At 51.5% G+C, this 24,279-nt stretch overlaps 1 protein-coding gene across 8 annotated transcripts; it reads right to left on the bottom strand.

Moving 5' to 3' along the window:
* Positions 1 to 650: 650 nt before the first annotated feature.
* Positions 651 to 24,273, bottom strand: PGPEP1 (pyroglutamyl-peptidase I). Of its 8 annotated transcripts, none has more exons than XM_003735520.6 (5): positions 24,145 to 24,273; positions 21,620 to 21,672; positions 12,220 to 12,336; positions 10,638 to 10,870; positions 651 to 3,906 (listed from the first exon to the last, which is right to left on the bottom strand). In XM_003735520.6, exons 1-5 carry the CDS (start codon positions 24,176 to 24,178, stop codon positions 3,714 to 3,716), a joined length of 630 nt encoding a protein of 209 aa, XP_003735568.2. In that variant the 5' UTR covers positions 24,179 to 24,273; the 3' UTR covers positions 651 to 3,713. The 8 variants fall into 8 exon arrangements, with proteins under 8 accessions (XP_003735568.2, XP_035140377.1, XP_078217945.1 ...); XM_078361819.1 differs by having other exon boundaries at positions 1,757 to 3,906; positions 12,176 to 12,336; XM_078361821.1 differs by having other exon boundaries at positions 1,757 to 3,906; positions 10,638 to 10,929.
* Between the last annotated feature and the right edge of the window lie 6 nt (positions 24,274 to 24,279).

Genomic DNA, 24,279 nt, shown 5'->3' with positions numbered 1-24,279 from the left:
AGCCCACATGAGGATATTTTAAGATGAGATCCCACAAAGGTGGAAAAACACATCATAGAGTGCATAGATGAGTTCCACTAAAAAAAAAAAAAATTATTAAAAAACTCAGCCAGGTGTGGTGGCACGTGCCTGTAATCCCAGCACTTCGGGAGTCTGAGGTGAGCAGATCACCAGGTCAGGAGTTTGAGACCAGACTGGCCAACATAGTGAAACCCTGTCTCTACTAGAAATACAAAAAATTAGCCAGGTGTGGTGGCACCTGTAATGCCACCTACTCAGGAGGCTGAGGCAGAACTGTGTGAACCTGTGAGGCAGAGGTTGCAGTGAGCAGAGATCACACAACTGCACTCCAGCCTGGGTGACAGTGCGAGATTCTGTCTCAAAAAAAATTAGGCTGGGCATGGTGGCTCATGCCTGTAATCCAAGCACTTTGGAGGCCAAGGCGGGCAGATCACCTGAGGTCTGAAGTTCAAGACCAGCCTGACCAACATGGTGAAACCCCATCTCTATAAAACAAAACAAAAAATTAACAATGAGAAAATTAAAATGAGCCAAATGCTGTGCATGATGGGGAAGGATGAGATACTGCCTTGACGAGAAAATGTTAAACCGCTGCAAGAACGTGAAGATGACACACACACACTCGACAATGAGCAGACAGTAAATTATATCTCTAAGGAGCTAAGTCACACAGTGCTTTAAACACAGAGGTGAAATGAAGACAAAAGAAAGATAAGTGTGGAGCCGGGGCAGGCGCTTAGCTCAGTTCAGGCCTGGCACACCCCCCTCTCCCCATTTTGCTCCCATCTTGGCTAGACCCGTTTTCTCTTCAGAGGCCCGCAGACCAGACCTTTGAGGAACAGAGCAAGAGGAAGCCTGAAGTTATTCTCCCAAGAGACCTCTGGGGGATCCCTGAGTCTTGAGTTTTTCCCACTTCCAAAAGAGGCCACATGATCCTTCTGTCTCAGCCTCCCAGGTATCTGGGACCACAGGCACCACCACATCTGGCTAAGTTTTGTATGTTTTGGTAGATGTGGGGTCTCTTGCTGCATTGCCCAGGCTGGTCCTGAACTTCCCTTCACAGATGCTGGGGGGACAGAGGCAGCAATGTCTGTCACACTCCAGATTTCTCAGGATAGAGAGCTACCAGGGACGTGGAGGGGGCATTTCCAGTGAAAATAAGGCTGGCATGGTGGGAACAAGAGTCCCTACTCAGTTCCACCTGCAGGCCACTGTCCACACCCGACGCCAGGTGCCCATGGCAAGGCACCTGCCAGCATCCACATACCCCTCCAGAGAAAGCCCAGCACTTGGAAAACGTGTTTCACAGAAATCCATCAACCCAGTTCCCAAACGCTATAAAAGAGCAGCAGAGGCAGGAACCACAGCCAGCATCTGAACTAGACAAGGAAGGTGAACGCTGAAGAAAACAAAACAGAACTTGCAGCTGTGGCTCACGCCTGTCATCCCAGCACTTTGGGAGGCCAGGAAGGGAGGATCGCTTTGAGTCCAGGAGTTCGAGACCAGCTTGGGCAACATGGTGAAGCCCTGTTGGAAAAACTGAAAAATTACAGGTGTGGTGGTGCATGCCTGTGGTCTCGGCTGCTCAGGAGGCTGAGATGGGAGGATCACTTGAACCTGGGAGGCTGAGGCTGCAGTGAGCTGTGATCACACCACTGTACTCCAGCCTGGTCAACAGAGTAAGACCCTATCACAGAGAAAAAAAAAAAAAAAAAAAAAATCAACCTCAATGGTAGGAAAGCAAGATCAGATTCCTCTGTGCCACACTCAGGAAAACAGTACAGCCACATTTCCCCCGCCAAAATAGAAAGTGACTTCCAGAGCGTGCATTTCACTCAATCAGTTTCACTGTGGGGGTCACCCTCTCTCTCTGATGGGTGTCAAGATCTGGCTGAAGTTAGATCCCCTGGGGAACGTGACCGTCCTCCCTGCCTGGTAAGTTCAAGGTTACCAGGAAGTGAGAGAATTGACTCCTGACTCCTGGGCGAGTGTCCAAAACCAAGCTACATAAAAACCCCAGCCGCCCGGAATTCCTCTTGCTCAGACATGCTGGGACATGCCAAACTCTGCAGACTCCAGCTCCCACGCCTCCGTTTTGAGTCCCCCCCTCCCATCCCCGCTAAGGAGAATAATAAACTCGTCGTGGCACCAAGATCTTGAAGCTCCAGGCCAGATGGTGGGTTTTCTGCTGCTGTGGAGTTTTCTTTTCTTTTTTTTGAGACGGAGTTTCGCTCTTGTTACCCAGGCTGGAGTGCAATGGCACGATCTCGGCTCACCGCAACCTCCGCCTCCTGGGTTCAGGCAATTCTCCTGCCTCAGCCTCCTGAGTAGCTGGGATTACAGGCACGCGCCACTGTGCCAGCTAATTTTTTGTATTTTTAGTAGAGACGGGGTTTCACCAGGTTGATCAGGATGGTCTCGATCTCTTGACCTCGTGATCCACCTGCCTCGGCCTCCCAAAGTGCTGGGATTACAGGCGTGAGCCACCGTGCCCGGCCTGGAGTTTTACATATTAAAAAAGAAAAGTCAAAAGCAGACAAAATCCGCCTTCCCACCGGTGGCCCAGTCTCTATGCAACAGCTCACAGCTCGGTGTGGAAAGGACCACGCCCTCTTGTGGCCACACCTGGGGCCACAGTCCCACCGGTTGCCTGGCCACGGACCCCACGCCTTAACCAAGGAGCCCTCATTTTTGTCCCTAAAACAAACATAGGGCATCTTAAGTCCAGTTGTTTTTCTGAGATGGAGTCTCGCTCTGTGGCCCAGGCTGGAGTGCAGCGGTGTGATCTCAGCTCACTGCTCCTCTGCCTCGTGGGTTCAAGCGATTCTCAAGCCTCAGCCTCCTGAGTAGCTGGGATTACAGACACGAGCCACCATGCCCGGCTACTCTGTATTTTTAGTGGAGATGGGGTTTCACTGTGCTAGCCAGGTGGGTCTTGAACTCCTGACCTCAAGTGATCCGCCCACCTCGGCCTCCCAAAGTGCTGGGATTACAGGCATGAGCCATTGTGCCTGGCCAACATGGCATTTTAAGTCCAATTTTCAGGGCAGGAGGGAAAAGTGGCCTCACCCTGGGGGTGGGGGAAAGACCTGTTGTTGGCTAAAAAGCCTGCATTTTAACCAAAGGGAATATAAGTTACTCTGTGCCCAAACTAGCACTATCGTTAAAAAAAAAAAAAGAGAGAGAGAGAAGAAAAAAAGAAAAAAAATACACTATTTTCCAAGGTGGCCCCAGAAAGGGCCAGGCTGTTGAGCACAGTTCAAGGTCAAGTACTCTTCAAGAGGCTTTTAAATTTCGGAAAAGCCAGTCATGTGTGTAAAATGAATTCTGAAATTCCTTCGCCAATGGACAGGAAAGCAGGTGAGAACTCGTGGCCTGGCCATGGGATCACAGCACGTGGATCCAGCGGAGATCCTCTCTGGGCATCTGGACCCCCCAGGCTGGCCTCCCTGGCCAAGGCAGCTGTGTCTCCAGACGCAGGGAGGAAAATGGAGAAAAAAAAATCTTCAGCTGCTTCCCTCAAATCGACCGGAGCTTTTGTAGAGAAGGAGGAAGAGGAGGTGGGCACATTAGAATCTCTTCCAGATCGGATCCCCAAGCTGAGGAGTTTGTTTCCTCCTGGCCACGCCCCAGAGGGTGGACGTCCCCTTGTGGGGTCCCCAGCAGGAGGTCTTAGGAGACCTGAGCGTCCCTCAGTGTTTGTGGCAGTAGCTGATGCTGCCCTCTGACTGCTCCAGAAGGTCCAGCATCTCCTCGATGATGGCTCTCAGCGCCCTGCCCAGTTGGTCGGCGTTGTACGGCTTCCCCAGCGGGGGCACATGGACGAAGGCTGATCGACCGTGGCTCTGGTACAGAGAGGTGTAGTAGGTAAAGTCGCAGAGATATCTAAGCCGCAGGGTGTGGCGGGTGAGAAAGAGACCAAATGGGGTCAGAGGGGCAATCCACAGACCAAGGTGACAGCCCCATCCGAACCCAGGAAAGACCCAGCCTCACCAGTAACCCACAAGATGGAATAATGCTCTCCTCCCTTCCCAGGTTGGCAAAGATGAAAAAAATCACCAGGGGTGGTGGTTTGTGCCGGTAGTCCCAGATGCTCAGGAGGCTGAGGCGGGAGGATTGCTTGAGCCCAGGAGATGGAGGCTGCAGTGAGCCATGATTGCACCACTGCACTCAGCCTGGGCGAGAGGCTGTCTTTTTTTTTTTTTGAGACGGAGTTTTGCTCTTGTCACCCAGGCTGGAGTGCAATGGTGCGATCTCAGCTCACCGCAACCTCCGCCTCCTGGGTTCAGGCAATTCTCCTGCCTCAGCCTCCTGAGTAGCTGGGATTACAGGCACGCGCCACCGTGCCCAGCTAATTTTTTTGTATTTTTAGTAGAGATGGGGTTTCACCACGTTGGTCAGGCTGGTCTGGAACTCTTGACTTTGAGTGATCTGCCCAGCTCGACCTCACAAAGTGCTGGGACTACAGGCGTGAGCCACTGCACCTGGCCTATTTCCAGTTTTTAGATGTACCCTCAGGAACCCTCTGCATAAGGCTACAAGAAAGTACAAACGGAGCTGCTCCCCACCGTATTATGTATAAAAGCAGGAAAACAGAAAGCAACCTAAAGCCCACTGACGGGGCGTGGCTTAGTAAACTGCTTTACCCACACCGCGGTGGAATCCTATGAAGCCATTTACAAGAAATGCAGTACGGCCAGAGAAAAATGGAGAACTTGCCAGATGCATGTCAAATGCTCACAAGTGAAAACTGAGGAGGATAATCGTCAGTAAAGTGTGACTTTCACCGTGTGACTCCATTCATGTAAAAGCAAAGCAAAATAAGACAAAACCATAATCCAGCACACCAAGTGACATATGTACATACAGAAACGTGTCAGTTTCATGTCTGACTTAACAGAGGGACCACCATGGGAAAAGAGAGGGAATGAAAAATGTTCTCAGACACAGGAGGGTCTGTTCTAGAATTACCTGTGATTAAAAATTAATTTTTTGTTTTGAGATGGAGTTTCGCTCTCATTGCCCAGGCTGGAGTGCAATGGTGCAATCTCGGCTCACTGAAACCTCCACCTCCCAGGTTCAAGGGATTCTCCTGCCTCGGCCTCCCTGAGTAGCTGGGATTATATGCACACACCACCATACTTAGCTAATTTCTTGTATTTTTAGTAGAGACGGGGATTCTCTGTGTTGGTCAGGCTAGACTTGAACTTCCGACCTCAGGTGATCTGCCCATCTCAGCCTCCAAAGTGCTGGGATTACAGGTGTGAGCCACCGCACCCAGCCTAAAACTTAATTTTATAAAGAGACTGATGGAAGCTGGGTGTGATGGCTCACACCTGTAGTCCCAGCACTTTAGGAGGCTGAGGTGGGAGTATTCCTTGAGTCCAGGAGTTTGATACCAGCCTGGGCAACATGGCAACACCTTGTCTCTATCAAAACTACAAAAAAAGTTGGGCCGGGTGTGGAATTACATGCCTATAATTCTAGCAACTTGGGAGGCCAAGGTGGGTGTATCACTTGAGCTGAGGAGTTTGACACCAGCCTGGCCAACAAGGTGAAACCCCGTCTCTCCTAAAAATACAAAAATTAGCTGGACATGGTGGTGGGTGCCTGTAATCCCAGCTACTCAGGAGGCTGAGGCAGGAGAATCGCTTGAACCCAGGAGGCAGAGGTTGCAGTGAGCCAAGATCGAGCCACTCCACTGCAGCCTGGGTGACAAAGCTAGATGCAGTTAAAAAAAAAAAAAATTTACCCCAAAATCTCCTGAAACTGATAAGCAACTTCAGCAAAGTCTCAGGATACAAAATCAATGTGGAAAAATCACAGGCATTCCTATACACTGACAACAGATTTAAAGAGAGCCAAATCAAGAACGAACTGCCATTCACAATTGCTACAGATAATAAAATACCTAGGAATACAACTAACAAGGAACGTACAAACCACTGCTCAATGAAATAAGAGGGGACACAAACAGATGGAGAAACATTCCATGTTCATGGTTAGGAAGAATCAATGTCGTGAAAATGGCCATACTGCCCAAAGTTATTTACAGATTCAATGCTATCCCCATCAAGCTACCAATGACCTTCTTCACAGAACTGGAAAAAAACACCTTAAACTTCATATGGAACCAAAAGAGAGCCCGCATAGCCAAGTCAATTCTAAGCAAAAAGAACAAAGCGGGAGGCATCACACTACCAGACTTCAAACTATATTACAAAGCTACAGTAATCAAAACAGCATGGTACTGGTACCAAAACAGAGACCTAGACCAATGGAACAGAACAGAGGCCTCAGAGGCAAAACCACACATCTACAACCACCTGATCTTTGACAAATCTGACAAAAACAAGCAATGGGGAAAGAATTCCCTGTTTAATAAATGGTGTTGGGAAAACTGGCTAGCCATGCGCAGAAAGCAGAAACTGGACCCCTTCCTGACACCTTACACTAAAATTAACTCCAGATGGATTAAAGACTTAAGCATTAAGACCTGGCACGATAAAAACCCTAGAAGGAAATCTAGGCAAAACCATCCAGGACATAGGAGTAGGCAAGGACTTCATGACCAAAACACCAAAAGTATTGGCAACAAAAGCCAATAGACAAATGGGACCTAATCAAACTCCACAGCTTCTGCATGGCAAAAGAAACAGTCATTAGAGTGAATCAGCAACCAACAGAATGGGGAAAAAAATTTTGCAATCTACCCATCTGACAAAGGGCTGATATCCAGAATCTACAAAGAACTAAAACAGATTTACAAGAAAAAAACAAATGAGCCCGTTCAAAAGTGAGTGAAGGAAATGAACAGACACTTTACAAAAGATGACATACATGAGGCCAACAAACATATGAAAAATGCTCATCATCACTGGTCATTAGAGAAATGCAAATCAAAACTACATTGAGATACCATCTCACGCCAGTTAGAATGGCGATCATTAAAAAATCTGGAGACAACAGATGCTGGAGAGGATGTGGAGAAATAGGAACACTTTCACACTGCTGGTGGGAGTGTAAATTAGTTCAACCATTGTGGAAGACAGTGTGGCGATTCCTCAAGGACCTAGAAATAGAAATTCCATTTGACCCAGCAATCCCATTACTGGGTATATACCCAAAGGATTATAAATCGTTCTACTATAAGGACACATGCACACGAATGTTCATTGCAGCACTGTTTACAATAGCAAAGACCTGGAACCAACCCAAACGCCCATCGATGATAGACTGGACAGGGAAAATGTGGCACATATACACCATGGAATATTATGCAGCCATAAAAAATGATGAGTTCAAGTCCTTTGTAGGGACATGGATGAACCTGGAAACCATCATTCTCAGCAAACTGACACAAGAACAGAAAATCAAACGCCGCATGTTCTCACTCATAGGCGGGTGTTGCACAATGAGAACACATGGACACAGGGAGGGGAGCATCACACACTGGGGTCTGTTGGGGGAAATAGGGGAGTGACAGTGGGGGGTGGGGAGTTGGGGAGAGATAGCATGGGGAGAAATGCCAGATATAGGTGATGGGGAGGAAGGCAGCAAATCACACTGCCACGTGTGTACCTATGCAACTATCTTGCATGTTCTTCACAGGTACCCCCAAACCTAAAATGCAATGAAAATTTAAAAATTAGGCTGGGCATGGTGGCTCATGCCTGTAATCCCAGCATTTTGGGACATTGAGGCAGGCAGACCACCTGAGGTCAGGAATCTGAGACCAGCGTGGCCAACATGATGAAACCCTATCTCTACTAAAAATACAAAAATTAGCTGGGTGTGGTGGCGGACACCTATAATCCCAGCTACTCGGGATGCCGGGGCAGGAGAATTGCTTGAACCCAGGAGGCAGAGGTTGCAGCGAGCCGAGATTGCGCCACTGCACTCCAGCCTTGCTCCAGCCTGGGCAACAGAGCGAAACTCTGTCTCAACAAAATAAAAAAGTTAGCTGGGTTTGGTTGTGCTACCTGGGAGGCTGAGGTGGGAAGATCACCTGGGCAGAAAAGGTCAAGGCTGCAGTGAGCTGTGATTTTGCCACTGCACTCTAGCCTGGGCTACGGAACGAGATCCTGTCTTAAACAAACAAGCAAACAAATAAATAATAGACACAGTAAAAATTATTTTTCAATTAAAAAATAGAAAAAAGTTAGTTTTAAAAAGCACTCAGTGGCAAGTGGTGGCTTTTGCCTATAATCCCAGCACTTTGGGAGGCCGAGGCAGGAGGATTGCTTGAGCCCAGGAATTCAAGACCTGTGTGGGTAACGTAGGGAGATTCTGTCTCTACAAAAAAAATACAAAAATTGGGCTGGGTGCAGTGACTCACATCTGTAATCCTGCATGTTGGGAGGCCAAGGTGGGCAGATCACAATGTCAGGAGATCGAGACCATCCTCACTAACACAGTGAAATCCCATCTCTACTAAAAATACAAAAAAGTAGCTGGGCATGGTGGCACGTGCCTGTAATCCCAGCTACTCAGGAGGCTGAGGCAGGCGAATTGCTTGAACCCAGGAGGTGAAGATCGTGCCACTGCACTCCAGCCTGGGCGATAGAACGAGACTCCATTTCAAAAAATATATATATATAAAAATAGCTGGATGTGGTGGTGTGCACTTGTAGTTCCAGCTACTTGGGAGGCTGAGGTGGGGGGATCACTTAAGCCCAGGAGGTTGAGGCTACAGTGAGCCATGATTATGCCACCGCACTCCAGCCTGGGCAACAGAGCAAGACCCTGTCTCCAAAAACAAAAATCCTATCCATAAATCCAGGCACTCCTTCCATCAGCCAATCACCTGCATTGATCAGTAGCCACCTTTCAGTTGGACAAGTGCACAGATTAGGGAGACGTGAGGAAGCCGGTGCTGGGGGCACATAACTTCGTCTGGGGAGTGGGGGAGGCCTAAAAGTCACAAGGAGGTGACTGATGTTGGAGTCGAGACTGGAAAAGAGGGCCGGGCACGGTGGCTCACGCCTGTAATCCCAGAACTTTGGGGGACCGAGGCGGGTGGATCACTTGAGGTTGGGCGTTCAAGAACACCCCATCTCTACTAAAAACACAAGAATTAGCCGGGCATGGTGGCGCACACCTGTAATCCCAGCTACTTGTGAGGCTGAGGCAGGAGAATCCCTTGAACGTGGAAGCAGAGGTTTCAGTGAGCCAAGATCGGGCCACTGCACTCCAGCCTGGGTGACAGAGAAAGAAGAAAAAGCCTGGAAAGAGGAGTTCTCAGAGGAAGGCGTTTTGGGCAGAGGCCAGAGGGCATGCAAAGACCCTGAGCTCGGTGGTTTGAGGAGCAGCAGGAGGCTGGTTTGTGTGTCTGCAGTGCAGTGGACGCAGAGTGAGTAGAGGCAGAGGGGGGCGGAGAGGAAGGTCAAAGGCCAGGGTTGGGATCTTACCCCACTTGCAGTGGGAGCCACAGCGAAGGTCTAGGAAAGGGACATGTGCATTTATTTATTTAGAGTCAACAGGGTCTCGCTGTCGCCCAGGCTGGAGTACGGTGTTGCCATCACAGCTTACTGCACCCTCAAACTCCCGGCTCAAGCAATCCTCCCGCCCCAGCCTGCCATTTTTAAATTTGTTGTTGAGATGGGGGTCTCGTTATATTGCCCAGGCTGGTCTCGAACTCCTGGGTTCAAGTAATCCTCCTGCCTTGGCCTCCCAAAATGCTGGGATTATAGGCATGAGCCACTGCACCTGGCCCTGATTTAAATTTATAGAAGACCTTTTGTAGTAGGTTGAATCATCTGCCCTCAAAATTCATGTTCACCTGAGACCTCAGAACGTGACTTTATTTGGGCCAGGTGTAGTGGCTCATGCCTGTAATCCCAGCACTTTGGGAGGCTAAGACGGGCAGATCACCTGAGATCGGGAGTTCCAGACCAGCCTGGCCAACACGGAGAAACCCCATCTCTACTAAAAATACAAAATTAGCTGGGCATGGTGGCACGCGCCTGTAATCCCAGATACTCAGGAGGCTGAGGCAGGAGAATCGCTTGAACCCAGGAGGTGGAGGTTGCAGTGAGCTGAGATCACGCCATTGCACTCCAGCCTGGGTAACAAGAGAAAAACTCCATCTCAAAACAAAAAAAAAAAACCCCCACCAAGGATGCCAGCAGTCACCAGCCACAGGAGAGAGGCCTGGGACAGACTCACCCTCAGCACCTCCAGAAGGAGCCGGCCCTGCCACAACCTTGACCTCGGACCTCTGACTTCCCAGGCTGTTAGACAGTACGTTTCCCATATGTGAAGCCAGTTTGTGGGTGTTTGTTACAGCAGCTCCAGGAAATTAACACAGAAACTGACTGCTTGGATTGGGGTGGAGGCAGCAGGGAGGAAGACTGCTGGCGGCTGGGGCAGTGTCCAGGTGGGAGATGCTGGGGGCCTCAGTGGGGACTGTGATGGTGGGGAGAAGTAGGCAGATCCATGAGTCCCAGGAGCAGAACCGACGGCATGCGCTACGTACAAATACTTGGCTCTGTGCCTCCTTTATAGTAAGTACTTGGACCAGAGAGGCCAAGATCAACACACTTGGCTTGTTCTACACCTGGGTCAGTGCGTGGAGGAGGGAAATCCCCACTCACCCCCACCCCACAGGGCCCTACCTGCCTGCATCCTGTGAGATGGTCACCGACACATCCAGGCCCAACGTGGTGACTCGCTTGCACACAGCGTCCATGTCGATGATGGAGTCAATGCTTTCAGGCCCGTCTTCCACGCAGCACTGGGAGCCAGGGCAGAAGCGGCAGTTGTCCAGCCCCTTGTAGCCCTTGTTGTGTCCGCATTTCTCCAGTGTGACTGTGGTCGCCATGCCTGACACCCCCACGTGCACCACCAGCTGCACACAGACAGGCAGGACTTAACATGGCCTGCCCATGGGACTCGGAGGGGGTCCTCCTAAGGCCAAGGAAAAGGCAGCATCCTCACTGGGCTCTGCCTGGGATTGTGTTGTTTCTGACCTCTTGCTGCTGGTATAGACCCTGCAGTCACTCTTGCAAAAAGGTATACCATGTAAGACAGGCAAGAATTTAAAACATGCAAGGGTGTTCATGGCAGCGCTTCTTGTTATTGAAATCAAATACTGGAAACAAGCTGACTAGCCATCCAGGGGGAGTTAGTTCAATAAATAATAGCTACTATGCAGCTGTGAAATGCCAAGGCAGTGTTTTTGTTTGTTTACTTGTTTGAAATGGAGTCTTGCTCTGTCACCCAGGCTGGACTGCAATGGCACAATCACAGCTCACTGCAACCTCCGCCTCCTGGGTTCAAGCGATTCTCCTGCCTTAGCCTCCAGAGTAATTGGGATTACAGGTGCATGCCACTACACCCGGATAATTTTGTATTTTTAGTAGAGATGGGGTTTTGCCATGTTGGCCAGGCTGGTCTGAAACTCCTGACCTTTGGTGATCCACCCACCTCAGGATCCCAAAGTGCTGGGATTATAGGCGTGATCCACCATACCCAGCCTTGTTTTTTTTTTTTTTAAAGATGGGATCTTGCTCTGTTGCCCAGGCTGGAATGCAGTGGCACAAAAATCTTATACTGCAGTCTTAAACTCCTGGGCTCAAGCAATCCTCCTGCCTCAGCCTTCCAAGTAGCTGGGACTCTAAGCATGTACCATCATGCCTAATTTTTTAATTTTTTCGTAGAGACGGGGTCTCACTGCACTGCCCAGGCGGGTCTCAAATTCCTGGACTCAAGCAATTCTTTTGCCTCAGCCTCTGAAAGTGCTGGGATTATAGGTGGCTCACGCCTTGGCCTGGATAGCCCTTTGGGTTTTTTTTTTTTTTTTTGAGACAGAGTCTCGCTCTGTAGCCTGAGCTGGAGTGCACTGCAACCTCCACCTCCCGGGTTCAAGCGATTCTCCTGCCTCACCCTCCTAGTAGCTGGGACTACAGGCACCCACCATCATATCTGGCTAATTTTTTGTATTTTTAGTAGAGATGGGGTTTCATCATATTGCCCAGGGTGGTCGAGAACTCCTGAGCTCAGGTGATCCGCCCACCTCCCAAAATGCTGGGAGTACAGGTGTGAGCCACCACCCCCAGCCTGAATAGCCCTTTCGAAGACAAGGCTGTGGCACTGGTCACGTGATCTGATCAGGGACAAAGCCACGGAAGTCCTCCACATGAATGGTGCCAACCTGTAAGTCCTGATGAGGAAGTGCCGCCCGTCAGCACCACTCACCAGCGGACTGTGCTTCTCCCACAGGGCAGGGATGAGTCTCTGGACTGTCTTGTACTCAACCGGAATCTCGTACACATGCAGGTCCACACTGTCACCCAGGCCTAGCTTTTCCAGCTCCTGGAAGAGAGGAGAGTGGGGGTGTCGTGGCACGGGATGACAGCTCTGGGGACAATGTGCTCCCTGGGGGTGAAACAGGCCGCTCTGCTGACTCATTCTGCAGAGTGGGAAGGGGTGTGTGTTGATTTAGCCCAAAGTCCCTCATTTCCTTCCCCACCCACTTGCCTCGAAGTCTCTCTGCATCAAGGTGACATGACTCTATGACCCCTGGGGTTAAATCCCAGGCTCCTTGGACTCAATCCTGCCTGTGTGACCTTGGGCAAGCCACTTAAGCTCTCTGAGCCTCAGTTTCCTCATCTGTAAAATGGGAATAACAGAGTCTCAGGCCACATGCAGTAGCTCACACCTGTAATCCCAACACTTCGGGAGGTGGAGGCAGGCGGATCACCTGAGGTCAGGAATCTGAGACCAGCCTGGCCAACATGGTGAAATCTTGTCTCTACTAAAAATACAAAAATTAGACAGGTGCAAAGGCTGCGGTGAGCTGAGGTTGTGCCATTGCACTCCAGCCTGGGCAAAAAGAGTGAAACTCCATCTCAAAAAAAAACCCTCTCCAGTATTCACAAGAGCCAAAAGGCAGAAACAGCCCAAATGCCCATCGACAGCTGGATAAATGAAATATGTCCACCCACCCGATGGACTATGATTCAGCCGTGAAAGGAACGAAGCACCGATCCCCGCTACGATGTGGATGAAGCCTGAAAACACGATGCTGAGTGAGAGAAGCCAGACACGAAAGGCCACATGGTGTGTAATTCCACTGATCTGAAATGCCCACAACAGGCAGATCCCTGGAGACAGGAGGCAGATGAGTGGCTGCCAGGGGCTGGGGGAGGGGAGTGGGGAGTGACTGCTGATGGGGACAGCATCTCCTTTTCGGGTGATAGAATGTTCTGGAATTAGATAGAAATGATGGTTGCACAACATGGTGTCCTTTTAATTATATACTTCAAAATGATTCATTTGACCAGGCACAGTGTCCCAGGCTTCAGCCTGGGAGGCGGACGCTACATGCAGTGAGCCAAGATTGCGCCCCTGCACTGCAGCCTGTGAGACCACCATGCCCGGCTAATTTTTGTATTTTCAGTAGAGATGAGGTTTCACTATGTTGGCCAGGCTGGTCTCGATCTCCTGATCTCACGATCTGCCCACCTCAGCCTCCCAAAGTGCTGGGATTATAGGCGTGAGCCACCACACCTGGCCAAAAGTAAAGTTGTTTTTTTTTTAAAGTACAATTTCCATTTTATTTTTTCTCCAGAGAATAGTTGTCTTCAGTCTTTTAAGGACTCGGCTCCTTACATGGGTTGTGGAGGGGGTCGTGCGGCTGCACTCGCAGGTCTGAATCGGGGTGGGGGTGCTCGGTGCTCGCGGGCTTCACGAGATTGAGTCCTGACTACTTTGCTGTGAACTGCACAGCTCACACAGTTACATAGCTTCACATACAGCTTGGGAAGCACAGAAGCATTGAAGACGCTCGCTTCAGAGATGTCCCTGACCGCTGCGGCCTCCATGATGTCTCAAGCAACGAATTTCTTTGTTTTGCCTTTTTGGTTTTAAGTTTTTTGTTCTTTTTTTTTTGAGACGCCCAGGCTGGAGTGCAATGGCGCGATCTCAGCTCACTGCAATCTCCGCCTCCTGGGTTCAAGCAATTCTCCTGCCTCAGCCTCCTGAGTAGATGGGATTACAGGTGTGCGCCACTATGCCCAGCTAATTTTTACTTTTTTTTTTGAGATGGAGTTTCGCTCTTGTTACCCAGGCTGGAGTGCAATGGCGCGATCTCGGCTCACTGCAACCTCTGCCTTCTGGGTTCAGGCAATTCTCCTGCCTCAGCCTCGTGAGTAGCTGGGATTACAGGCACGCGCCACCATGCCCAGCCAATTTTTGTATTTTTAGTAGAGACGGGGTTTCACCATGTTGACCAGGATGGTCTTGATCTCTTGACCTTGTGATCCACCCGCCTCAGCCTCCCAATAAGTGCTGGGATTATAGGCATGAGCCACCATGCCCGTACTAATTTTTACATTTTTAGTAGAGATGGAGTTTCACCATATTCGTCAGGCTGGTCTCGAACTCCTGACCTTGTGATCCTCCCATCTCAGCCTCCCAAAGCACTGGGATTACAAGCATGCGCCACTGTACCTGGCCAAACAACGAATTTCTTAATGGCCTTGTCCTTGGGCTCACATCCGGCACAGTTCATGCAGCGAGTAGGCTGAATGTGGCCGTGGCCCTCTTTGGCACGACCTTTGTTCCTTCTTTTGTCATCTTGGAGGCACGCAGCCGAGAGAACAAAAGTAAAGTTTTAAAAAACGTTTACAGCCCGGGTGCGGTGGCTCACGCCTGTAATCTCAGCACCCTAGGAGGCTGAGGCAGGTGTATCACGAGGTCAGGAGTACGAGACCGGCCTGGCCAACATGGTAAAACCCTGTCTCTACTAAAAACACAAAAGATTAGCCAGGCGTGGTGGCATGTGCCCGTAGTCCCAGCTGCTTGGGAGGCTGAGGCAGGAGAATCGCTTGAACTCGAAAGGCGGAGGTTGCAGTGAGCCGAGATCACACCACAGCACTCCAGCCAGAGTCTCACTCTGTCTCAAAACAAGCAAACCAACAAACAAATCAGCAGCCAGGTGCAGTGGCTCATGCCTGTAATCCCAGCTACTGGGGCAGACCACTTGAGGCCAGGAGTTCAAGGTCAACCTGGGCAACATAGTGAGACCCCCACCTTGAAAAAATACCAAAAAGCCCATACACACTAAATGATATGAAAAGCACAGACAATAAAAGAAAGAAATCGATAAGCTGGATTTCATCAAAATTAAAAACAGAATTAAAATATTTAAAAGAATGAGTAATCTCTGCCTGGGCCAAGCTGGAGGGATTTCCAGGCATGACCCGTGGTGAGACTGAGTGACCTTCAGGCAAGGAAGGAATGGGAGCGGGGAGGGGAGGGGAGGGAGACTTCTCTGCAAAAATCTCATCACATGATTTTGACTTTTGAACCATGTCAATGTTTTACAAAACCAAAAGATAAAACAACCCATAGTCCCATATCAACAGACCTGCTTCTTTTCCATATTTTCTCTAGGAGGCACAAGGCAATGTCTCGAGTCTCCTGAGATGTGCTACTTTAAAACTCAACAGGGAGGCTGGGCATGGTGGCTCACACCTGTAATCCCAGCACTTTGGAAGACCGAGGCAGGCAAATCACAAGGTCAGGAGTTCAAGATCAGCCTGACCAACATAGTGAAACCCCATCTCTACTAAAAATACAATTAGCTGGGTGTGGTGGTGGATGCCTGTAATCCCAGTTACTCAGGAGTCTGAGGCAGGAGAATCGCTTGAACCCAGGAGGCGGAGGTTGCAGTGAGCCAGGATCATGCCACTGCACTCTAGCCTGGGCAACAGAGCAAGACTCCATCTAGAGAAAAAAAAAATTAGTCAGACATAGTGGCACATGCCTGTAGTCCCAGCTACTTGGGAGGCTGAGGCAGGAGGATCACTAGAGTCCAGGAGGTTGAGGCTGCAGTGAGCTATGATGGCGCCACTCCACTCCAGCCTGGGCAACAGAGCAAGACCCCATCTCAAAACAAAAAAAGTTTTTCACCAAAGTTATGGGGAAACTTAAGTTCTGTCTACATTGCTTGATGTAAATTATCTCTCAATTTTAAGCAGGGCAACGGCAGGAAGCCACCTGCCATACAGGGTATCTGGCACTAGATGGAAGTGCATGGCTGATAATCTGGCTGAAGTCTCAGCCTCTGAACACGTTCTGTTCCAACAGGGCTGGACGGTTCTCCTCCGGGAGAAGGGGGGCAGGGCACCCCAAGTCCCACATCCCTTTGCTGGGAGCATAGCCGGCCTTGCACACCACCCGAGCATACACCGTGAAAGGATGGGGCTTGGGCAGACGCCCCATTGTCTACACCCCATCTACCTGACAGGACCCCGCTGCGCAGCCGCGTCTGACCGATTCCCCTGACCCCACGACAAAGACCCTCTTTGTTCCCTGGTAATATCCTTAGCAGGTCTGTCTAGACTCACTGTGGCAGCAATTGTCCCATGATGTCACCAAGCTTGGTGACCCGGGTCCTCCTCACCCAGCTCGGGAGGAGACGCCCCAGATGGCCCCGAGCCCCGGGACTCCCCAGCTTAACACCTGCCTGCGCCTCCTCAGAAGAGAGAGAAACAGCCAGTGCCCCAGTCCACCCTGAGAGGCGGGGGCGATGGGACACACGAGACATGTGGTTCCCCCAGCTTGGGGTGCTGGGGGCAGCCGCCATCCCAGGAAAGACAAATGGGGGTTCCCCTCTGCACCCCCAATTCTCCTCCCACCTCCTGAACACTACAGGTGGGAAACAGTCCTGTCTATGTCGCGGCATGACTTCACCCAGGGCACGAAGAGAGAGGATCTGGAGAGACAGAGACAGGCAGGGCACGGTGGCTCACGCCTGTAATCCCAGCACTTTGGGAGGCCGAGACGGGTGGATCACCTGAGGTCGGGAATTCGAGACCAGCCTGATGGCAAAACCCCATCTCTACTAAAAATACAAAAATTAGCAGGGTGTGATGGCGCACACCTGTAGTCCCAGCTACTCAGGAGGCTGAGGCAGGAGAATTGCCTGAACCCTTGAAGCAGAGGTTGCAGTGAACCAAGATTGTACCACTGTACTCCAGCCTGGGCGACAGAGAGAGACCCCATCTCATCTCAAAAAAATAAAAATAAAAAAAAAAGGAGAGAGAGACAGAGAGATGGAGTCAGAAACAGAATGGAGAGAAAGAGAAGGAAAAAGAGACAGATTCAAGAGAAAGAGACAAGGAGACAGAGAGAAACAAAGAAAGAAAGGGGAAGAGATAGTGAGACCCAGAGAGAGAGAGAGACAGGGAGACAGAGAGAAACAGAGAAGCCTGGGCACAGAGGCTCACGCCTGCAATCCCAGCAGTTTGGGAGGCTGAGACAGGAGGATGGCTTGAGCCCAGGAGTTTGAGACCAGCCTGGGCAACATGGTGAGACCCCGTCTCTACAAAAAATACAAAAAAATTAGCTGGGCATGGTGGCGGGTGCCTGTAATCCCAGCTACTCAGGAGGCTGAGGCAGGAGAATTGCCTGAACCCAGGAGGCGGAGGTTGCGGTGAGCCAAGATCGCGCCATTGCACTCCAGCCTGGGTAACAAGAGCGAAACTACATCTCAAAAAAAAAAAAAAAAAAAAAAAAAAAAATTAGCTGGGCCTGGTGGCGCATGCCTGTAGTCCCAGTTAACTGGGAGGCTGAGGTGGGAGGATCACCTAAGCCCGGGAGGCCAAGGCTGAGGTGAGCTGAGATCATACCACTGAACTCCAGCCTGGACAACAGAGTGAGATCCTGTCGAGAGACAGAGACAGAGAGAGAGAGACAGAGAGAGACAGAGAGAGAGAGAGAGAGAGAGAGAGAAAGAGAGAGAGAAAGAGAGAGAGAGAGAGAGAGAGAGAAAGAGAGAGAGAGCGCGCTCTCAAGAGAAAGAAGGGATGAGGTGGGAAGGAACAGACAAACCCAAAGAGAGAGGCAGAAAGAGACAAGGAGACAAGAGAGAGAAAAACAGACACACACACAGGGATGTGAAAGTGACAGAGGAGAGAGACAGGGAGAGATGAAGAGAGACACAGAGCTGAACAGAGATAGAGAGAGAGAAGAGGGGACAGGGACAGAGGGAGATGCAGAGAGAGACAGAGAAGTACTTAGGGGTCCCTGGAGGAGGAGCTTCTGAAAAATCAGTCCCGGCACAAAGCCATTGCCACCCAGAGTGCAGAACAAAACACCCATCTTCGGGTGGTGACACCTGGCCACAGTGGCCTGCATTACACCAAGAACACCCCAGGGCACATTTTTTTGAGAAGTGGATTCAACCCATTCAACAGTGATACCTTTTTAACAGGCAAATCCAGGACAAGACTGAAGGAAAGAGCAACTCCTGGGCGGCTTTCCCAGTGCTGGGGACCCAGAAGCCACTTGTTCCCACCAACTTCCACAACAGGCAAAACTGACCCAGCGGCGTGAAAAAGTCTGCAGAGGTTCACATCTGGAGGGCTTGGGAGTACCTGGGAAGAGGCTGTGTGGGGCTTCTGTGAACTCGAGGAAGAACCAGGGAATGTTCGAGATCTTAACCTGGCCTTGGGGGTGCACGGATGTAAAATTTCTTTCTTTTTTTTTTTAGACAGGAGTCTTTCTTTGTCACCCAGGCTGGAGTGCAGTGGCACCATGTCAGCTCACCACAACCTCCGCCTCCCGGGTTCAAGTGATTTCTGGCTAATTTTTTATTTTTAGTACAGACGGGGTTTTGTCATGTTGGCTAGGTTGGTCTTGAACTCCTGACCTCAAGCAATCCCCCTGCCTTGGCCTCCCGAAGTGCTGGGATTACAGGTGTGAGCCACCACATCCGGCCAAATTTCTTTTTTTTTTTTTTTTTAAGACAGACTCTAGCTCTGTCCCCCAGGCTGCAGTACAGTGACACTAGGAGGGCTCACTGCAGCCTCATCCTTCCAGGCTTAGATGATCCTCCCACCTCAGCCTCCAAAGTAGCTGGAACTACAGGCATGGCATACCACACCCAGCTAATTTTTGTATTTTTTTATGGAGATGGGGGTCTCGCCATGTTGGTCAGGCTGGTGTTGAACTCCTGGCCTCAAGTGATCCTCCCACCTCGGCCTCCCAAAGTGCTGGGATTACAGGTGTGAGCCATGGCGCCAGGCCTAAAATTTCCCTGATGAGTGCCCTGGGTGTATGTATGTTAAACTTTGTTTGGTTTAAATGAAACAATTGGATCTGAGAAAATTGGCATCTTTTTCTCAGGGGAATAGTGGGGAATCTTGCACCCTAAACTGCAGGAGGAAAGTGAAAAGTGGGGCCAGGCGCGGTGGCCCCAGCACTTTGGGAGGCCAAGGTGGGCGGATCACCTGAGGTTAGGAGTTCAAGACCAGTCTGGCCAACATGGCAAAACCCTGTCTCTACTAAAAAATACAAAAATTAGCCGGGCATGGTGGTATGCGCCTGTAATCCCAGCTCCCAGGGAGACTGAGTTAGAAGAATCGCTGGAACCCAGGAGGCGGAGGTTGCAGTGAGCCGAGACCAGGCCACTGCACTCCAGGCTGCTCAACAAGAATGAAACTCCATCTCAAAAAAAAAAAAAAAAACGCACAAAAAGTGGAAACTTGCAGGTCTGGGAAGAGGAGCACCGAGGAGCAGGGCTGTTTCGTCTTGGGCCACAGGATAAAAACCTGCCATCCTTCACTATCTGAGAAGCCCCGAAGCTCAGAGGGATTTCCAAAGATTGTTTAATTGATTTTTCTTCTATTTAGATGCAGATGGTAGTGTCTGGGGCCCAGGAATTCAGACACCCGCTTTGTGTCCACTCAGCCCCGTGAAGGCTCCTGTCTGAAATCCGCACAAAGCCTGACACACAAGTCCTCAGAAACACGCTGTTTCTTTTTGTCTGGCTCTCCGGGGAGCGGGTGAGCAGGCAGGGCCTCGGACACGCTCCCATCTACAGGGTCCCGGGACCCCGTCCCTCTGTCCCATTCACAAAGTGGGCAGAAAAGGAAAAAAAAAAAGAAAACAGCCAAAACCTTGAGGTCTGAAGTTGGGGAGTGAAGGGGTGATTTAAAAATGTGGGTACAGCTGGGGACTGCCATGCTGAGGTTTCAACTTAGATTTTTCTTCAAATCTAGGACTCTGGAGTGGGAACAGAGGTTACTTTCAATGAGGCAGCAAATGTGCTAGCATGAACAGTTTGGCTCTGGTTTCTGCCGTTCTGATGTCTTTAAGAAGACATTTCCCTCTTTCCCTCTGTGCATTGCTTCCCAGCCTGTCCCTACAAAACACTCCATCTGGCAAAGAAACTAGAAAGGCTTTGCAGACTGGCATCTTGTTCAGGGCACCAGGAACGACAGCCATCTCGGCCCCTAATATGCCATCTTTTCTTCCCCTCAGCTGCCGGGAGGTGACATGGAGGCTCACTATATCCCCTCCTACAAGGTCAAGACACATCCCCCTGCCACGCCACCCCACCCCACATATCCCTGCGTGGTCCTTCCTAAACCATGAATCACCTGCTAAAACATACCAGAGAATTCTCACGTTGGCTGTTCAGAAACCAACCTAAGTCACGGTTTGACTCTAAGTCGATGGAAAAGATTTTTCTTAAAAAGGAGAGCGATACTGGTCAGGTGAGGTAGCTCACACCTATAATCCCAGCACTTTGGAAGGCTGAGCAGGTGGATCATGAGGTCAGGGGTTCAAGACCAGCCTGGCCAACACGGTGAAACCCCGTCTCTACTAGAAATACAAAAATTAGCCAGGCATGGTGGCAGGCACCTGTAATCCCAGCTACTCGGGAGGCTGAGGCAGGGAGAATTGCTTTAACCCAGGAGGCAGAGGTTGCAGTGAGCTGAGATCCTGCCACTGCACTCCAGCCTGGTGACAGAGTGAGACTCTGTCTCGAAAAAAAAAAATATCCTAGAGTTGGATAATTCGTAAAGTAGCAGCCAGCACCACATCAACAGCTGTGTCCTGGAAACCAGCTATGTTCCTATCCACACCTGGCCCTGCAGTCCCACATCTGTAGCCTCTGGCCGGGGCCTGAGGAACTTCTGAAGCAATGCCACTCCCACTTCTTGACTGCATGACCTCAGAGAACTCCCTTCTTCTCCTCTAGGCCTCAGTTTCCTCTTCTGTTAAGTGGGCGCAAGAGTAACTGCACCTATTACTTAGGGATTGTTGGGAGAATTCAGAGCACTGGGCTGCAAACAAGTGCTCCACACACGTACGCTCCGGTGGTTACACGGGAGGATATGTGGATCTGACATTGTTTTGTAAGAGCTGGCTGGGCGCAGTGGCTCACACCTGCAATTCCAGCACTTTTGGAGGCCGAGGCAGGCAGATCACTTGAGGTCAGGAGTTCGAGACAAGCCTGGCCAACATGGTGAAGCCCCATCTCTACTAAAATGACAAAATTTATCTGGGCATGGTGGTGGACACCTGTAATCCCAGCCACTCTGGAGGCTGAGGTGAGAGAATCACTTGAACCCAGGAGGTGGAGATTGCGGTGAGATGAGACTGAGCCACTGCACTCCAGCCTGGGTGACAGAGTGAGACTTCGTCTCAAAAAACAATTTTTTTTTTTGTTAAGAGACTTTCTCAGCAAAAAAATAAATAAAATAAAAAACAAAAAAGAAGAGACTCTCTTGGGTGCCATAACTCTCTGGGGGGTGGGTGCCAGCTCCGAGCCTGACTCCCCACTCGGGATCTAAGTTACCTGAACTGCAATCCAACTGGCATTCACGGTGTGTTCCCCAAAAGGCCCAAATCCTGAAAAAACAGGAAAAGCAATATATTACCTGAGTGGTCCTTTCCAGTCTGCCCCTGGCCTGGCCCTGCTGCCACCTGGAGAAGCAAGAAAGGAGCTTCGGGGCACAGCTGCCAGGGACAACATCGGGGGCCTAGTCCTGAGTTCTGGGAGCCCCTGGAGGCCTGTCGGGGGGCCTGGTTCTGGGAGCACCTGGAGGCCTGTCGGGGGGCCTGGTTCTGGGATCCCCTGGAGGCCTGTCGGGGGGGCCTGGTTCTGGGAGCCCCTGGAGGCCTGTTGGGGGGCCTGGTTCTGGGAGCCCCTGGAGGCCTGTCGGGGGGCCTGGTTCTGGGACCCCCTGGAGGCCTGTCGGGGGGCCTGGTTCTGGGAGCACCTGGAGGCCTGTCGGGGGGCCTGGTTCTGGGAGCACCTGGAGGCCTGTCAGAGCTGCCATCCTGCACCTGTTTGCTCTGAAGTCCATGAGTCCCTTCCAGTGTCACCTCTGCCTGCCCTTCATGCCCAGCCAGGGGCCAGCAGTCTCTTCCGCCTCCGAAAAGGCTGTCCCGATCCTGTCACTACTTTCTCTCTTCCGCTCAACCTAACCTACAATTACTGTGTCACTGTCCAAAATGTCCTGAATTGGCACCGGATGAGGAATGAGCCCTCCAGGGAACCCGTCTGTGGGTTCTTCCCAGGCCAGGCTATGTAGCACCTTGTCCCCCTCCTCCCTGCAAGCTCAAATTCCAGGCCCCCTTTCCAAAACACGACAGTTGCCCAAGGCTGTGTGCTAAGTGATCTGACTCAGCCCGGCCACATCCCCTTTCAGGCAAGGCTGTTTCCTGGGCCCAGTTTCCAAGAGCAGGGACTAGGCACAGAGATGTGGAGCTAGCTGCCCCAGGTCACACAGCAAGAAGGTGAAAGAGCTGGGATTCAAATCCAGACCTGGGGCCGGGCACAATGGCTCACGCCTTTAATCCCAGGACTTTGGGAGGCTGAGGTGGGAGGATCAATTGAAGTTAGGAGTTTGAGACCAGCCTGGCCAACGTGCTGAAACCCCTGTCTCCACTTAAAATACAAAAATTAGTCGGGTGTGGTGGCAGGCACCTGTAATCCCAGCTACTTAGGAGGCTGAGGCAGGAGAATTGCTTGAACCTGGGAGGCAGAGATTGCAGTGAGCCAAGATTGGACCACTGCACTCCAGCCTGGGTAACAAGATTGAATCCTGTCTCAAAAAAAAAAAAAAAAAAAAAAAAAAATCCAGACTCAGGAGAGTCCGTGGCTTCAGCCTCTAATCACGGAGTCGTACTGCCTAAAATCTACATCCATCTGGGCCAGGGATCCCATGGGATATGAAGGTTATGCAGAGATACTGTAGCCTGGGATAGCAGGTAGGGGCTGTGGCTCAGGAGGAGACCTCCTGACCCTATCCTGTACAGCCGAAGTCTGAGTCCCAGCCCAGCCCCGTGCAAGGTGCATGACCTCTATGAGCCTTAGTTTCCCTTTCTCTACAATGGAGACAGTGAAGGTGTAATCAGCTCACGCAAAAAGTGCTGGAATAAATAACCCGATGAAGGAAGGCTGGAGGGGGTGGGGCAGCAACCCTCCTCCCAGTTACACACACCTGTTAAGCGGGTGCCTGGTTTCTTCCTTCTTCCCGGAGAGAACCAGCATCAGCCCCAACCTCCCTTCAACAGCCACAAAACACCTGTGTGCACCTTCGCTGGATTTCCCACCCTGACCCCCCCCCACTCCTCGACTCTGAGGCCCCAGCGGAAGTTGGCGCCCCACGTGGCCCCGAGGCAGAGTCTCAGGGAGGGGGAACAGTAGGTTTGGGGGTGGGGGGGAGTCGGTGACAGCGGGGGCCCTGACTCACCAACAAACAGCCCCGGCACAAAACACACAAGCTTTCCACCGAAGACAGTCCCTAGGACACCTGGGAGAGCCCGGGTGCCTGAGGTCCCCGGACCCCCACCTGCCCCTGCCTTGGGGGAGCAGCCCACACGAGCGCGGGGCGCAGCCAGCAGTGACTGGGAGGTTCATTTGTCACCGGGACACTTCCTGCTCGCAAATCGGCCTTTGTCCCCTGGGGCCGGGGTTTGACGGGGGGGGCGGGGGGAGAGGGGGGAAAAGGCCGGACCTCGGAAAGAGCAGGGAGGAGAGGTCCGGTCCAGCCCGCGGGCCAGGCAGCAGAACAGGCAGGTGCCAAGAAGGTCACCGTCCCCACCTGGAAGGGAAGGACGCCAGAAGGGCCTGCGCCACGCCGGGCACTTGTGCGGCCCCCCCAACCCCCGCGCCTGACTGCCCTGACTCCCGACCCTGGGACCCCCGAGGCTCCTTCTCCTCCACTTTCCAGGAAGCCTGGGCTGCGCGGGGCTCCCGCGGGCGATGACACCTTCCAAATCTGGGAGGACTTCCAGCACCTGCCCCGCCCTCCCGGAGCCGCCCCCGCCCCTGCCCCCGGCGGCTGCCGCTACATCCCCTGTCGGCCTGCGTACCTGTCACCACCACCGCCTTCCTCGGCTGCTCCATGGCGGAATCCGGCTGCGCCTCAACCCGCTCCTTTTCCTACTGGCGCGACAGCTGCGGCCCCTGCAGACCTCCTGGCCCCGTGAGGCCACGCCCCTGTCACG

This window comes from Callithrix jacchus, chromosome 22 (assembly GCF_049354715.1).
Source record: "Callithrix jacchus isolate 240 chromosome 22, calJac240_pri, whole genome shotgun sequence".
Lineage (NCBI taxonomy): Eukaryota > Metazoa > Chordata > Mammalia > Primates > Cebidae > Callithrix > Callithrix jacchus.
Note: the sequence above shows the minus strand (reverse complement) of the source record. Positions and strands in the feature narration are given on the sequence as shown.

Bases quoted from the DNA above. Each gene is read 5' to 3' on its own strand.
- PGPEP1 (XM_003735520.6), bottom strand. From the start codon at position 24,178: ATGGAGCAGCCGAGGAAGGCGGTGGTGGTGACAG. The intron at 21,673-24,144 runs GTACGCAGGCCG...CTGTTTTTTCAG, and splicing joins GAAGGCGGTGGTGGTGACAG to GATTTGGGCCTTTTGGGGAA. The intron at 10,871-12,219 runs GTGAGTGGTGCT...GTCTGTGTGCAG, and splicing joins GGGAGAAGCACAGTCCGCTG to CTGGTGGTGCACGTGGGGGT.